Here is an 18,007-nt window from a genome sequence, read left to right on the forward strand (position 1 = left end):
ATGATACGTACAAAGCGCTATTCAAGAGCACGCTCCGTGTAAACCATCAGGTCCATTTTTCCATTCTATTATGCCGTGAAACGCTCACGTCTTCACCTTTTTCCTCACTTATGTGAACTTGCCCACAGTGGTGCGCGTGCTGACCTAGGTAATAATTCTCAAAAGACTGAAACTTGCCACTTGTAACAGCCTAGTTGCTCCAATGTGAGGTGGAATCAACATATTGAAGCTTCCATAGATGCAATGTAGCCACACACACAAAAGAATGACCCAAATGATGTAATTACAAGGAGGCCAAGTAGCTTTGTTCTTTATATAACAAAAAATCACCAACACTGTGCCCTCATACAGCCTGTAGGCAGAAAATACCTGCAGCGTAACTTGCGCAGATCTTTAGCTGAGTCACATCTCATCAGTGTTGGCTGTTAAGAGGATGCATACAATTTTCTCAAATAACTGATCATGATCAATCTGTCCCCATCCTTGCATTGTTCTGTAGTGGAGCCATGAGTGGATTGCCGCATCCAGGTGGTGTGAACCTTCCTTTAAAATCACGAGGTGGCATCTTCCAGGCTCTGACCGTAGAGCCCAAGCCATGAAAGACGAGCCACGCCTGCTTGTCCCGCTGAAAAGAGCCAGTTGGCGCTACTACGGTTCGGGCTCCAGCACACCTGCACACAAAACACTGCTTTCAATGGCAAGACCTCACGATCACTCGCGCACAGCACCCGTACTTTGAAATCTGCACATGGGCATAGGCGTATCCACACTTTCGACAGTGGTTATTGGCGGCTGCAGACTGGGAAACTAACAAGTCAGGCAAAGTTTTACTTGAACGCAGCAATAACGTAATTATGTCATAAAATTTGTCGTGCGATTCTGCTGTGGCGACTGTCCCCAGTTTGTCATGACCACGCACTATATAGGCTACCTGGGGTGCGGGCTGCCTATTCCACGCTTGCGCGCCTTGCGCTCGAGCATTGCGGAGGAGTGTATCGCTCAGCTGGGCCTCTATAACATTACAGCAATCTGTCACGATTTTATTTTGTTCTACATGGCCTGAAATTTAAGTAATCGGCGACGCAAATATGGACGGGAACCATTAAACGTTTTATAGCCCGATCAAACGCTTTCCCTTTTCAGGAAATTCAGTTTCTTTCTTTGAAACCGAAAAGCATCGCCACTGCTCCATATCCAAGCTGCTGTGACTTGATGAGTGCGCAGAAGTGTCCAGTATTTTAGTTGTGCCTAGCCAGGACATTAAAATAGATTCATAATTTTGTATCCGATTAGCCTGCTTCACTTGGCTTATCATATGGTAGCCTGCAGCGATTGCGGCGCCTTGTAACAAGGCAGTGGACTCGAGCACATTGAGAAGCCCAGCTTTCAAGTTTGCCCCGTTACTTGCTCTACCTAACCAGGGAGATGATCAGCGTCCACGGTTTTCTGGACTAAGGGTGCCCACCTGCAAAGGATTGTGTCTCTTCCTAAGAATGTCTCTTTTTCTCTCTACCTCTTTGTGAGTAACGATGAGTTCACAGAGAGTTTTACACGAGCAAAAACACCTCAACATCGGCATACTACAACTGAAAGTATCTGTTATACACATATGAATCCATCTCGCCTGCTACTATAAGCAGCCGCTGCCAATGTGACTGGCGGGAAGCCTTCTTATAAAGTCAGCTGAAAATCGCTCCCTCTTCTCTCGACAAATGATGTATTAGTCCGCAAAATATGACGCGATTGTCGGCAGTTCCACCATTGGCTGATGTTATAATCACGATAACACCCTCATTATTACTTTGGTTGTTAATTTCGCGTTCAGTAAGTAGATAATATGTATGTTTATATTCTGTTATCGCGTTAAAAACACCGAACAAACATTAATATTAGCACTTCCGGTCTCACCGACAGCTCGTCTGCTCGTAGTTGCGTGGTTCCGTTTTCTTCGCCATGCGCAGTGCCGAAAACGTGAATATTTCTGTGCTTTTGATCATCGCCGGTTGCCGTTGAGAGTGGCAGCCGTTCGAGTGTTGCCTCGTCAGCTGGGAACTGCATCATCGGCACGTTCTCATGACCGACCGAGGCAGCCGTGCAGCATGTCTCCGATAACAATGCTGGCGTCCGGTAATGGCGGCGCTTCGGGGTCGTCTGCCAGTGCCGTCTTACGAGGCGGTGTATCGGAGTATGGGCCGAACCGATCTCAAGCTGTCATTCGTTCCAAACGAGCGCGCAGGTTTGCTTCCATGGTTGGCAGAGCGATGGAAAACACTACGGCGTTCGAGGTGCACACCCAACATTACCAAACCGACGTGCAGTTTTCAAGCACGCGCGATATCGGCTCCGCTCGACGAGAACGACGCAAGCCGACCGGAAGTGGCGGCACAGACCACGTGGTTGCGCCCAGACGTCAGAGAGAAAAAAATGAAGAAAAAATTTCCGCCGGCGCTCTTGGGTGGAGCCTCGCTCGTCTGCGCTCCCTCCCTCGAGTCGCTGCCTAGCTAGAGTGTACTAGATCCTAGCTCTCCGCGCGCTCGCGGCGTTGAGTTGAGGGAGAAAGCTGCGGAACGTGATCTCTATAATTTGGTAACACCACTTAGACTTGACGGATTCAAAAAAATTTTGCGGCATATGACTCGTGAAGAGTCATACGTCAATAATGAGACTATTCCAATATAACTAAGAAAGGTGTTGCAGGGCCCCTTTAAATTACGTTCAAAAAGAGACGCTGCCTGGCTATTCCGAAAAAAAAAAAATGAGTTATTGTTCAGCACAGTAATGTGCTGCTTATTGTGCACACTTCATTTTAACGCCGCGAGTTTTCGCGGACTTGTGACGTCGCGTAACATGAAGGCAATTTTATGGCACATTCAAAATTTTTGACGAATAGCGAAGAACCAATGACAAACAATACGCCGTATTGAAAATAGTTCATTATTATGAATTTTTTACGCAGTCATGCGTAAGTGGTAATTACGCGGTGGATCACTTACGCGTCATTTATTGGGTCGTTTTACGAGCAAGTGCTGTGAGCATGACCCAGAAAATTTCGGCCAATCATTAACAGCTAATGACCTATACGGAAGGAAACAATGCGGGGTAGGTTAAAGTTATAGTCGCCCACATTTTTCCAAAGACTATTTGAGCTTGCACAGTTTATGTGGGCTATTTACTTGGAGGAACCGGAGGGGAGGAGTAAAGTGCCACTTCAACGCTTTTCCGTCAACCCCCAACCCAAGCTGGGAAAAGTAGCGGGGCAAGGAACGACACCTAGCATATAAATTCGTAGTCATTTACAATCTTATAACTATACACAACCAGCTCAATGTGGTTAAGTATTAATCGACTGAACTTGGTCTTCTTCTTAAGAGAAAGGCTTTATATTAGAGGGCTCTAACCGTAAAGAAATTGGCACTCGGCTTATCCTGAACACTTCTGTGAAGTACCTTGCTTTGTCAGCCAGATGTTTTGTTTAATAAGTGAGAATTTAAGGTACAAGAGTCATAGCTGGTTCTTCATACTCATCGTATCTACAACGCCAAACTAAAACTGGGAAGTTTGCTGATGCAATGCTCAGATGAACAGGTTAAATTAGGGTGCACTTTTTAAACTTCACGGTAATATTCCCAAAACGTTATTAAACACTGCTGTGTTGTCACGGGGTAAGGCGGCCCAGCCTGCACAATCTGTGCAGATTATTCCTTGATTTCAAACAGTTTTGAAAAGCAAGTCATTTGATCAGCTCTATGAATATAATCACCTCAAATCATACATATATATATATATATATATATATATATATATATATATATATATATATATACGGTGTACAGAGTGAGCAACTCCAGCCCCCCTACTCGCGAGTTGGTACGCCACTGCACATGGGCCAAACTTATATAGAAATACTCAAATGTATGCTACCAAGTGCTTTAAGAAAAAGCCAATTTTTTCCTTTTTGCTGCAACAGGTGTGGATAAGCTACAGGCAATTAGAACATGGCAGGAAAAAAAAAAAGACAGGGGAGGAGTTGATGTAGCTGCTCCAGGAAACTGTGCACTATACATATTTGCTTTTAGTAATATATAATTGTTGGGGTTTTGCGTCCCAAAACCACGATGTCATTATGAGGGTGGCCATAGTAGAGAGCTCTGGAATCGGCCACTTGGTGTCCTCTAACGTGCTCCTGAATCTAAATACACGGCCTCTAGAATTTTGACTTTTAAAGAGTTTCACATGTATTTATAGACCAACCACGTTTTTTGGGATCTGTAGAAATCCCAAGGTCCAATAGGACATTTTTAGGGCTGGAAATATCAATCGAGCATGTGTGTTGTTAAAGATTACAGGAAGTATGAACAGCGTTTACTGCTTCTTTAAAATGAATTAAGCAAACTACACTTCACAAGGCTGCTTCACGACGTTAGCACTCTCGACATGGTTTAATGACGTATCTGGACATTCTCTCACTCGAAATGAGGTGGCAGGATACAATGCCACGCGCTCATATAGCCTTTCCTTTTTTCCAAGCATTTAAATATTGTTTAGCGAACAGGGTTATATTGCATCTATTTACAAAATACGAAAGCACAATATATGTGGTGTAAGTGAGGCACAGGATAAAGCCTGGCAAAAAAATCTGGGAGGGGCGATGCATGTAGGGAAGGGTGTTTCAGCTCCACTAACGTGAAACCTGCGGAGGGGTGAAGCATGCAGTGCGCGCCGGTGTTTCCCACAGCAAAATCAGTGAATGGGCAATGAAAGACAGCAGAAAGCGTAGACACAGAGACCCGCAGTCCGCTTTTAGTTAACGTGCACGCTGCGAATCTTTATTGTTCGGCAGCGGTGCACTACGGAGCAACATGTAAACTTTGCCTCTTGCAGTTTGCGTCCAGACATTACCGCCAACTACCGCCCCGTTGATCGTCTGCAGTGCCACGTGTGAGCTAGGACATCACGTGGTTGGAGCCATTCTTCCACGACTGTGCAAGGGCCGAGCGATAGATTACAAGAGACAGGACGTCATCACTCAGCAGGAGTTATCCTTCTGCGCCTGCGCCGAGACTGGGCGTGTCACAGACCACAGCATAAAACTGCGAACGGAACGAGCATCTGACTCAGTTCGGCAGCGGTGCACTACGGAGCAACATCTAACCTTTGCCTCTGCTTCTTGCAGGTGAGCAGTAAATCTTTACTAAGCCAATAAGTTATACAAACTTTGCACTGCTGCCGAACTTGTCAGTTCTTTTCTTTTTTCTGTACTTGTTTGATTCTTGTTTGTTAGGATTTCCTGTGTTCTCGTAATGTCGAAGGAGGCTAAAGCCATTGAAGACTTGAGACGGGAACTCAGGGCAGACTTGAGAAGTATCAAGGAAAAGTTTCAACAAGTGGCTGAGCTGAAAGCAGAAATACAGCAGGTCCTAAAAATAAACCAAGATCTTCGCGCCGAGAATGCTAAGCTCTCATGCAGAATTGAGGAACTGGAACAATACCAACGCTCAAATAACATTGAAATAAAAGGCATCCCACTTGAAGGCGAACCGCTAACCATAGTGTCGCAATTGGGGGAGTTGATTAAAGAAGAGGTCTCGGAGGCCGATATTGACATCTGCCACCGAGTGCCTACTGCTAGACATGACCAGGCAAATATTATTGTTCGGTTTGTTCGCAGAACCAAGAGGAATGCCTTTCTCAGCAAAGCAAAGAAGGCAAAAATAGACACAACAGCACTAGGATTTCAACTATCATCCAAGGTGTTCGTCAACGAACACCTTACTCGGTATGGTAAACGCCTTCTTGGTGCTGCCGTAGAAAGGAAAAAGGAACTGAGATGGCGGTTCGTGTGGACGGCTGGTGGCAAGGTGTTCGTACGCAAGGACGAAAACTCGCCAGTTGTTCGAATCGCCAGCCTGGACGACGTTGAAAAAATGGCCGCGTGAGCATTGTGGCTTTTTTTGTTTTTTTGTTTAATAGTTAGTTTGATCTAATGAAGAGTGCATATTACGATATTCCATCGTTCAATAAATTAGTTTCTAATAGCAAACTACTTAAACTTTTCTGCCTTAATGTGCGGAGTATTAAAAACAAAGAGGACAAACTGAATTGCCTGCTCGAGACAATAACGCACAGTTTTGACATCTTATTCTACTGTGAAACATGGCTCACCATGAATGATGACCCCCCATACTATGAAAATTATGAATACCACGGTTTAGTAAGAACAAACAGCAGAGGTGGTGGTGTAGCAGTCTATGTTAAACAATGCCTTGCACATGAGCTAGTTCAAGAATTCTCTTATGTAACGAACAACGTAGAAAGTATAATGATACGTTTAGAATATGTCACAATTGTGCTTATATATCGGCCTCCATTGGGAAACAAACTCACGTTTTGCAATTTCTTAGAGCAGCTTTTGCATTTCCTCAGTCTTTCGTCTTCCCCCTTCGTCATAATGGGTGACGTAAACATAAATATGATGGCTGATGACACATCATCTAAACAGCTTTCTGGTTTAATTAATTCGTTTATGTGCGCAAACGTAATTACGGAACCTACCAGGCTCACTGTACAAACGCGTACACTACTTGATATATGTATAACTAACATACACCCAACTGACTGCGTTGCGGGACTGCTATCTGCTGAGATAAGCGATCATCTGCCTATTCTGCTTCATTCCTTACGTTCGTAAGCGAGGGGAGGGGAGAAAGGTAATACTGATGCGTAGTTTTCATGCCACAGCACTGGAAACATTCCGCTCCTTGATCCTATCAACAGATTGGTCATGTGTGTTTGAAAAGCAAGACCCAAATGCGGCGTACGATTTGTTCTTTGAAAAAATGATCCACTGTTATGACCAAGCGTTTCCGTTAAAACCACGCTACCGAAGGAATAGGAAGATACGCAAACCTTGGATAAATGCTCACTTGTTAAAAATGATAATAAGAAAGAACAAGCTGTACCACCAGTTTGTAAAATGTAGAAGTGCTGATCTGTTTAGCGACTTTAGGAAATTTAGAAATAAGGTGAATGCTGAACTGAAGCAAGCAAAAATTAAGTACTACGCACAATTATCTGATAAAATAAAGAATGACCCAAGGAAAGTTTGGAATGAAGTCAGAGACCTGAATGCCATGAAAACAAAGAGCACTGACATCAGCCTAAAGACACCCACGGGAGTGTTGACTGGTACAGAGGCAGCAGCTGCTTTAAATGAATATTTTGTTTCTAGCGCCCAGTATCCTGACAAGGAGGAACACACGACCACACCTATCGTGAACAGTTCCAGCCTCTCTAACTCGATGATACTTACACCTGTTACACCTACTGAAGTTGCTCAACTACTCCTCAAAGTGAAAAACAATGTTTCTGCTGGGCATGATGATGTCAAACCAGAACCAATGAAATATATTGCGGATATTATCGCACCCGTTTTAGTTCATATCATAAACAGAATGTTTGAAAGCGGTATATTTCCCGATCTTTTAAAAATAGCCCGAGTGTGTCCTATCCACAAAGGTGGGAATAAACATTTAATGACAAATTACCGGCCCATTTCTGTCTTACCTGTCTTATCAAAGGTGTTTGAGAGTGCCTTAAACGTTAGAATGCAGAAATTCTTTAATAAATACAACGTAATCAGTGACATGCAGTACGGTTTTCAAAAAAAAAAAAAGAAATCTTGTGAAGGAGCGCTTCTTAATATTAAACATGAAATAATATTGAATATTGAAAATCGAATGTATACATTAGGTCTATTTGTTGATCTCAGAAAAGCATTTGATTCGGTTTGCCACAACTTATTAATTGATAAGCTGGAAAAGTATGGTGTACGGGGAAACGCACTCAAACTTTTACGTAATTACCTAACAAACCGATATCAATATGTCAGCATAAATAACGACGTTTCGACTTACGCTGAAATCACTACGGGTGTCCCACAAGGTTCAATACTTGGACCTCTGATGTTCATCATGTATATAAATGACTTGTGTGATATCCCTGAGTCGCCACAATTAGTTATGTACGCGGACGATACGAACATTTTCTTTAAAGCTGCTACTATCCCAGATCTCGAGTTAAAAGTAAACAACTATATGAAGCAACTCTCTTCCTGGTTACGACAGAATAAATTACAAATGAACACTTCCAAAACAAAATATATGATATTTGCCCCAATTAATAAACCGCGAAACTGCAACGCAACTATTGTTTTCGATGATAGAATAATCGAGCAGGTGAAATGTCAAAAATTTTTAGGAGTGTGGTTTAAGGAAGATTTGGCCTGGAACACGCATGTCGAGAAAACTGTAACAGAATAAAGTAAAACTGTTGGTTGCTTCTATAGATTAAGTACTCTGGTTCCTCCTTGGCTGAAAATTTCGTTGTATTACGCTCTATTTTACTCCCGACTAACTTACTGCATATTAATTTGGGGCACTACCACACAAAAAAATTATAAGAAGCTGATTGTACCGCAAAAAAGAGTCCTACGGGCATTTGAGGGTTATCGTGGACCTTTAGAAAACTTTAGAACGCCGCCTGTTTTTATAAAGTACTCTATGTTAAAGGCAAATCAAGTGTACTATTACAAGTTAATGCGGCACATCAAACAAAACAGGACACATTACATCATGGATGCACCCACCAACCCGCACTACAGCTTACGGCAACATCATTTGAGAAAACCAAAAATAAGAACGAACTACGGGAAACAGTTAATATGTTACCAAGTACCTTCACTAATCAATAGAATACACGAATTTCACGACGAAGTTATGGAAGTGTCAAATGAATTATTCAAAACATTGCTCATTTCACACAATATTGAGTTTGTCTGACAAAGCTGGTGTGTGCATTTCCTTGTCTAAATTGCAAATTTTGGTTGTTGACTGGGGCAAAAAATGACCTATCAGTGTATTATGTAGTTCTTTTTGTTTTGTTTTCTTCTCGCGATTCTAGTATTTTGTACACATGTCGTTTTCATCTCGTGACTGTTTTAGTTGAATCTGTATGTAGAGAATATTTTCATTGACTTGTGTTCTACGTACGGCCTGCGTGCCGAACTGTCGTAGGAGCAGAAGCCTTTGTCAGGCCACATGGCCTTTAGCTTCTGCTTCCTTTCTGTTGTAAACAGAAGAAATAAAGTCAATTCAAATTCAAATTCAATTCAAACTACGCACAAGAGAAATCTTCCACCCGCACTCCATTGCAGGTCAAAATCCAGTGCCTATATATACGCGGTGGCCGATGAACGGTTGGGCAGCGCGAGTAGTCGGCTTTTCATTTATTAATTTATTTATTATTTGTAAGTACTGCCAATCCCAAAGGGATCAAAGCAGGAGGGCATATACAGTAGTTGAATACAAAATAACACAAATTGTGATACAATGGAAACAACAAATAGTTACAAAGAAAGTGCAACACAAGAGCGATTAGTAGTATGTGCATATAAAGAAAATAGGCTCGCATAATAAAACCGTAGTCAAGGGAAGGAAAAAAAAAGAATCATGGAAAAAAAAGAAAAGAAAAACATTTTGAGACCATTGTAAGCATTTTAACATAGTGGAGCTTTAGCGCGAGGCGATAAATGCATCCTGTGGGGCTTCAGGTATGGGAAAAGAAAAGAAATAAGAGCAGGAAATGCATTAAGAAAAAACAGGTGACAGGTGCAGTTTCATACATCAATAGGAAGGGGGGGGGGACAGAACTATCTAACAGGGTTCAAGGTTCGCTTTCAAGTGCAGTTATAATAATAATAATATCTGGGGTTTAACGTCCCAAAACCACGATATGATTATGAGAGACGCCGTAGTGGAGGGCTCCGGAAATTTCGACCACCTGGGGTTCTTTAACGTGCACCTAAATCTAAGTACACGGGCCTCAGACATTTTCGCCTCCATCGAAAATGCAGATTGAAGTGCAGTTAAGAACTGTGTTAGTGATGTGCTTTCTATGATATGTAGGGGAAGGTTATTTCATTCTCTTATGGTCAATGGAAAAAATGAATTTTTGAAACAGGCGGTATGGAAGGTGTATTCAGTGAGCATATGTGTATGCTTATGTCTGGTAGGGCCTGCTTATAAGCTTGTGATGAAGTTTGTGGCATCAATATTTACTTTCTTATGTGTAAGTCAGTACACAAATTTCAGTCTAGCTATTCTGGCTCGGCGCTGAAGAGTATCGATACCAGCAGTTTCCATTAACACCGTAGGTGATTCATGTGGCCCATACTTGTTAAAAATGAACCTTATTGCCTTTCTTTGTACGCCTTCAAGTTTAGCGATGTCTTGTTTGGTAAAAGGAAACCATACGATGTTTGCGTACTCTAGTATCGGTCTTACAAATGCTTTATAAGCCAACAGTTTGGTATCTATGAGGGCTAATCGAAGGGGATGAAAAAGAGTCGTTTGAGCGCGGTCGCTGTTATGTGGCCTATATGACTACTCCATCTAAGGTGCTCAGTTATTGTTAATCCAAGGTATTTATGTTCAGTGATGGCGCCTATTTCCGTGTTATTAACTTTGTACGGGAATAACGATTTATTCTTTTTTCTCAATATTATGAGTAGGGTTGATTTTTTTGCACTTAATGTCATTTGCCAGTCGGAGCACCATTTCGTTACTGTTTGTAAAGCGCAGTCAAGGGCTAGATGATCTTCATGTGTGTTAATTACATTATAAATAATGCAGTAATATGCGAACAGTCTGATTTTGACATGTATATTAGTTGGTAGGTCGTTGATGAAGATAAAAAGAGAACCGGAGCCAAAACACAACCCCTTGGAACACCGGATATCACTTGGGCAGCATCAGACGACTGGCCGTGAATTTCTACAAACTGTAAACGATCTCTTAAGTAATCTGTTATCCAATTAATTATCGGGCCGTCACCTAGCGTTAACTTAAGCTTATAAATTGGTTTCTGATGAGTCACTCGGACGAAGGCCTTTAAAAAGTCTAGTAGTATAAGGTCAATTTGTTTTCTGGAATCGATGCCCAGGCACAAGTTCCAGAAGTTGTGTCACCGTAGACAATCCACGGCGAAAGCCATGTTGGAAGGGTGTTAGGATATATTCAGCGTCAAGGAATGATGTTATATGTTTGACAATAGGCCTGAAATTAGCTGCATCGTACTTGTTTCCTGATTTGTGTACAGGAGTGATTCGAGCGGTCTTCCATTCTTTTGGTAGCCTACCAGTTGACAGCGATTTGTCAAAGATTAAACATAAATACTTTGCGACCCATTCTGCGTATTTCTTCAGAAATGCGTTAGGGATATTGTCAGGCCCAGAGCCTTTCTTGGCATCCAAATTATGCAGAAGATTAAGGATACCTGACTCGGTGATTGTAAGAGGTTCTATATGTTTCTCAGTACATGCATCCATATGAGGCATACTGCCATTATCGTGTGTGAAGAATGATTGAAAATAATTATTAAGTGCGTTCGCAGTAGCTAGGCTTTCGCTCGGGGAAGCTGTTTTTTCATCGGATGACTTAGGTTTGAGGTAGTTCCAGAATTTTGTAGGTGATGTTTTTATGAAGTTATTCAGTTTGTAAGTAAAGAAATTTTCTCTTGCGGCCTTTAAAATTGCTTTCAGACTAATCATGGCATCATCAAAGTTGTTTTTTGTTGACATAGTAAATTTTTTCTTAAGTGATTTTCCTAACCGCTTCACTTTTCGTTTTGCGTGAATGACGTCACGCGTTATCCATAGGTTGTGTTTCTTCATCTTTTTCGCTTTTAAGGGTACGAACTTGTGAATGCAATGTGAGACACTATCTTTGAACATATGCCATAATATTTGAATATCAGTTGAGGCCTGGCAGGAGATTTCGTTGAAGGAGGATAGTTCGTGTGAAAGGTGGTCGATAACGCTAGTATCGTCAGCATTGTGAAAGTCGGGAAAGGATTTCACCACCGAATTGGAGCCTTTGTTATTGACTGGTATACTACAAATCATCATCTTGTGGCCGGATATTCCGTCTGTTACCTCTATTTTTACTTCTTCTGGGGGAAAGTGACTGCTCAGGAAAATCAGATCTAGTATGTTCCCACCAAACCCATGATAGCGAGTAGGCGTATTAACTGTTTGGTGTAAGTTGAAATCTAACATAATATCGAAAATAACATCTGAAGGGGCGGAATGATGCGCCAATGTTAACCAGTTGATATCAGGTAGATTGAAATCCCCAAGAAGGATTACTCGGCCCTGTCGAAGATGATTATGCATGTATTTGTACAACGAAAGCATGGTGTCAGTGTCAGCAGCGGGACTTCGACAAACACAACCGACAGTTATTGAATAGCAACTGAGTAAAAGCTTGCAGAATATTGCCTCAACTCCTTCAACATCGGGTAGTGGCGTAAAACTTACTAATTTTTTGCTTATTAGTAACGCAACTCCACCCACCCCCGTGTCTCTCTATCTTTGCGCAGAATCGCGTAGTTTGGGGGAGTTACTTCCACATCTAGGATATCAGGGGATAGCCATGATTCGGTGATAGCTACGAATTCTGGATCAAGCGAAATGAGCAGATCTTTCAGGCAGTCTTTTTTGTGTAAAATGCTACGCGCATTGATGTTTAAAAACGTTATTTCTGATTCGTATTTTGGCGGCGCGGGCGCAAGGTCCGTGCATCGTCTTGGCTGTTTTTTGACCGATCCTCGGTACTATAGACGATTTTCCGCAGCGGCGCACGGGCGCTGCCATGTTTGATCACGTGATCGTAACTGGCCTTCCCCCAGCCATTTGCCCCAGCCAACGCATTGGGCCAGCGAAGCGGCCGTGGCCGTACTACACAAGCTGGTTGCTGCAGGGTGTAAGCAAGTCACATGCTTGCGCAGCAAAACATAGTTCTACATGTAATCGCCTCAGAGTTGAAAACGTTGAGACATTTGCGTTTGTTTGGTACGTACCACGCCACAGTGATAAGGGATATGTTTAATCTGCGTCGTATTTATTGTGTATGTCTTGAATTGTTGTATTAGCAACCGCCAGTAGCTGAGGTTACAAGCCAACATGGCAGCACCCATGCAGACGCGACACCCCGCTTCGATCCGAACTCGCGCTTGCTACTCGCCCACTGTCCTCACAGCAATAAATAAATGGCAAAATCGGCCATCGCTTTGTGTCAGCTCACGTTGGAGAAGAAACGTCAGGTATGCTTTGTCTTTATTATTGCGATCAGCTGTGTTTATTTAGCCATGCCTGCTAAGCCTTGTCTCGGACAACATGAGAATGAATCTTGGAAATACTGCAAAATACCGACGAGTACATCGCTCTCGAAGCTTCAGGACGCGAATATAAAGCAAATAAATGCGTAGGTTTTGAACTTACGGGCCACACAGCGCAGGACGACGACGTGATAAATTCGAGGCGGAAGGAAACTACATCCACAGGTGCCGCCATGTTTACATTTCCGGCGCTGCCGTCTGCGCCGTCTGCTCGCTTTTACTCGTGTGCGCACAGACGCTATGGGAACGCCGAGCAGACGACGCGACGCGGATGGAGACATATTGAGCAGCGCTGCCAAAGGCCACGGCAGGGGCATGGCCATGGAGACGGCCACGGTAGGGGGACGGCCACGGTGCGGTGGCGCCAGTGGCGCCATCTAGTTTGATTTAATAAACCAGCTGCGGAAAATCGTCTATAGTTAGGAGGAGTGATGCCATCTTTTTCGCTGTCCGAAACAAACAGTTCTCCGTTTATGCATAGTTTGTCGTAGCTCATTATGAATTTATCGCCCGCATGTTTGAATTTCAATCAAGAAACTCGCTAGCAGCGTTGTCTCTCACGGGCGAGGGCGCGTTCTCGTTCCTTGCGAGCTGGTAGTTCAGCGTTCATCGCAGAAAGAGCGTTTTCCATAGCCAACGCGCGCCGTTCGCTCTCTCTCGCCACACGGAGAGCGCTGAGGCGGTGGCGCCCTCCCTTGCCCTCAAGCAAATGGATCGTCCCGACAGGAGACGACGATGCACGATGCACGCCGAGACCCTAAGGTGCTCCGCCCCTAAAAGAAATTCCTCCTGTTCTAGAGGCATGCAGTAGGTAAAGCTAAACTAGCAGGGATAATAATAATATCTGGGGTTTAACGTCCCAAAACCACGATATGATTATGAGAGACGCCGTAGTGGAGGGCTCCGGAAATTTCGACCACCTGGGGTTCTTTAACGTGCACCTAAATCTAAGTACACGGGCCTCAAACATTTTCGCCTCCATCGAAAATGCAGCCGCCGCGGCCGGGATTCGATCCCGCGACCTTCGGGTCAGCAGTCGAGCGCCATAACCACTAGACCACCGCGGCGGGGCAAAAAACTAGCAGGGAGGCAATGTGCGCATTAGGGTACGGATTTGGGCTGGTTGGTGCATGACTTCACGTAGAAAACAGCGCTACGAGACGGGACAAAGAAAGGGCACAAACACGGCGCTGACTATCAACCAAATGTGCTTTTATTCCACCAGTCCGCATATTTATACATCACCATGACTAACGAAAGCATAACAAAAAACCAGAAAAAACCGGTCAGCCTGCGCAAAGGCAAGAAAAAAAATTTTTTTTTAACTCGACAGAAATGCTATCTCCTTCGGAAGCAGTGAAATCGAGGGGAGGCTAACACATGCCTCGCCGCCTTTACAAATGTGATACGCTTCAGAAACGAGACGCGCACGTTCGTCATAGTACTTTGATAGGAAATTCGTATCTTTAAAAGATCGCTGAAAGCCTCCTTTCTAGCTTTAAGAACAGGGTCTCAGCAGCTGTGCAATCACCGACACACCCCCAGCAACCAGTTGCAGTCATCCCGTATGTGCACCAGGTGGCACATAATCTTAAAAAGGTGGTCAGTAGGGCTGGGGTAAGGTTGTTATTCTCTGCCAAAAATAAACTTGGTAGCCTGTGTCAGCAGGTAAACAGAGAAACCAAGACGGAAAGATGTAGTAAGAAGCACCGGCAAAAGTTTGTTGAATGTTGCGATTCTGTTGTGTACAAGATTCCTCTTTCCTGCGGGCGTTACTATGTTGGTCAAACTGGCCGGTGTGCTAATGACCGCTTGCGCGAGCACGCGAACAAGGTCTCTAAACAAGCAAAAGACAGTCAACTATCCATTCATTGCAATGAATGCGGCTGCCAGCCATCTTTTTGACGCCACTGTTTTGACGTCTAAATGCAGTATCTGCTATTGTATGGAGGGGAGCATCCCCACATATACATCTCAAAAGTTCCCTTCAGCACTGTGAAGGCTACAGGGCCCCTTAGCCAATAGGAAGGGCGATTAGCCCCTCCACATGTATTCATCCGCGTAGCGTCGTCTGCTCAGCGTCTTCCTGCCATCTGCACGCACGCGCAGGCGAACAGACGGCATCGCCGAAATAATAAAAAAAAAATCACAGCATATCCACGGAGTGAATGATGATGAGTGGGCGAAGCTGCGGAGGTTCATCGGTAAACCGTGAATCTTCCGTGAATTCTGCCCAATACATCATCACCGACGTGAGATCGGGCGCGTTTATACTAAAGGTTCGATGAGTTATGACGACTTGCAGCTCACTTTAATTTTAAATGTACGCTGTGAATTTTCATTGTTTAGAAAACCATTGCTTTAGAAAACATCTGGCGTCTTTCGTTAAGCAGCTGGCGTCTTTTCGTTTTGCTTTAGAAACATCTGGCGTTCTTTCGTTTTGCTTTTAGAAAACATCTGGCGTCTTTCGTTGGTTTATTTCATCAATCAACGGCGTTTTGAACAAAATTTTTGTTGTTTAATCACGCACAGGAGATATCTAACCAGGCACTACCTTGGAGGTAAACAATGGCTTCTAATGGGAATGAGAGACAGAAGAAGTCGGCTTTTAGCTAACACTTACACTTCTACTAACGTTTCCTACTGGAACATGCCAATGGCTGCTAATGGGGAATGAGATACAGAAGAATTCGGCTTTTAGTTAACGCGCACGCTGCGAATTCTTTATTGTTCAACAACGCACAGGAAAAATCTCCCACCGGCACCACCTCGGAGGTCAAGATCTGGTACTAGCGTTACGACAGGTTACGCACTGCTACGACTACGAGGGACGAACGGGTGCCGCCTTAAAGGGACACTAAAGGCAAATAACAATTTATGTCAGAGTGAAAGCCCAATGTATGACAACTTCTAAAACGGCAATATTATCAATAGCAGTGCCCTACTTACCGAGAAATTAGGCTAAATGTATCACATGATGAGCGCCACGAGTGGGACATTTTCGAAGTGATCACGATGACGTAGGGAAGTCGGCCTACAATAAATCACTAGTAATCAAACTAGTAGCAGTAAAAAAAGAACATTCCGAGCATCAAAAGACGTAATAAAATGCTGTTTGTTCGTTTCCGCTTGATTCATGGAAAACAAAACCTCCGTGGCGTTGCCGTGGGGAACGGCGCGCGTGGTTCAAAGGTTCCGTTTTCGCCGAACTGCGCCTCGCCCGTCTCAGTGGTAGTTTCGGGATCGCGTACTGCCAAGCGTGTTTTGCGCACTCGTGAAAGTCGCTCTGACAAAGTTCGACAAAATGCCGCATGCGTGTGATATTGCCGGATGCCCGAATGGTGCACAACGCCAGTGCTGCAGCAAGGAAACCGGTGTGTCTTTTCACTGGGTGCCGCGGAATGAACCCTTACGCTCAAAGTGGCTTAGTGTCATGCCATTGCGCCAGTGTGCTAAACAGTCAAAACCTCTGCGTGTGTGCTCGCTGCACTTTCGTACTGAGGATTACGAGACCAACCGCAACTTGGTGAAGGCTTTGAATGTGCCCATCCGAGCAAGTCTTTGCCGCAGCGCCGTTGTTGCTGCTGTGGGTCCCGCTACTTCCGCTCGGCTGCTACTAGTGTCGGCGGCCGTGCAGTAAAAGCGGGCAACGTTGGGCACGGCAGCAGTGACGTATGAAAGTCGTATTTTCAGGCGGGAGATTTGAAGCGCGCTAACGCGATGCGGACCACTAAAAACGTGATTTTATTTCAAAAAAATTACACCATCTCCCGCTAAAGGGGACCATGAGGCGATGCGAAGCCGGAGCACTTGCACGATCGCGTTTCGTTGGCGTTCGTTGGGCATGCTACCGACCTCGCGTCGTGGAACGCGAAGAGGGACGCTACGCGCGTCGTATCTTCCATCTAGCCCGGCCGTTAATTCTCACAGGGCGAGCGGGGAACGCGGTCGACAGGCGGGCGAGAGGGGGGCAGCGTAGGAGAGGAGGGAGAAGGGGAGGGGACGCGCATGCGCTCGAGCTCATCGCGGCGTTGCGCAGGAGAGAATTTCGGCATGTCTAGCCCGCGTTTCAGTGGAAGAGTGGAAAGGGGGAGGGGAGAGGGGTGTGAGAGAGGGAGAGGGGAAGGGGAGAGGGAAAGTGGAGAGAGGAAGGGAGAGGGAAAGTGGAGAGGGGTAGGGGAGAGGGAAAGTGGAGAGGGAAGGGGAGAGGGAGGGTGAGTGGAGAGGAGGTGTGTGGAGAGGGTATCCGCATGCGCAGTAAGGGTGGTCACGCCGCACACCACCACCACCACCACCACACCGGATTGAGCTCCGCCTTAAGATACTTCGCATCTAATAAGCACTTCCTTGGCACAAAAGCAGCACTACGAGGTTTCTGGACCGCTATTTCAACAATCAACGTCGACTTAATATTTGCCTTTAGTGTCCCTTTAAGGAGCTTCGCCCCTAAAAATGGCTGCACCCATCGCAGCTGGTGCGCTCCGCTGATCCGCCATGCTGGCCCCGCCATGTCCGAGGAGAAGATCCGCTTCCTAATGCGAGGAGTCAAGCAGGAACTGTTTGCCGGCCTTGTTCGTCCAGCGTTTTAGATGCGGTCAGCGTTTTAGATGCGAAGCATCTCTTGCTTAGGGATATGTCCCGCGGCCTGGTAGTCCGCACTCACACTACGCATGTGCAACTCTCCTCCTTCCCTCTCTCCAACAGCTGCGCGTTACTCTCTACACTTCTCTACCAGCACCTGCTTGCGCTTCTCCTGCGTTCTCGCTTCTGCTCT

General features: G+C 44.8%; 1 protein-coding gene across 1 annotated transcript in view; it reads right to left on the minus strand.

Annotated features, from left to right (window-relative positions):
- Window positions 1-526: 526 nt before the first annotated feature.
- LOC119382310 (general transcription factor 3C polypeptide 2) overlaps window positions 527-18,007 on the minus strand; it is a 370,071-nt gene continuing 352,590 nt past the window's right edge. Inside the window, exon 16 of the mRNA XM_037650013.2 lies at window positions 527-671. Coding sequence (XP_037505941.1) covers window positions 552-671 — 120 coding nt within the window. The 3' untranslated portion in view covers window positions 527-551. The remainder of the gene's footprint in view (window positions 672-18,007) is intronic.

The sequence above is a fragment of the Rhipicephalus sanguineus genome, chromosome 2 (assembly GCF_013339695.2).
Source record: "Rhipicephalus sanguineus isolate Rsan-2018 chromosome 2, BIME_Rsan_1.4, whole genome shotgun sequence".
Classification (NCBI taxonomy): Eukaryota; Metazoa; Arthropoda; class Arachnida; order Ixodida; family Ixodidae; genus Rhipicephalus; species Rhipicephalus sanguineus.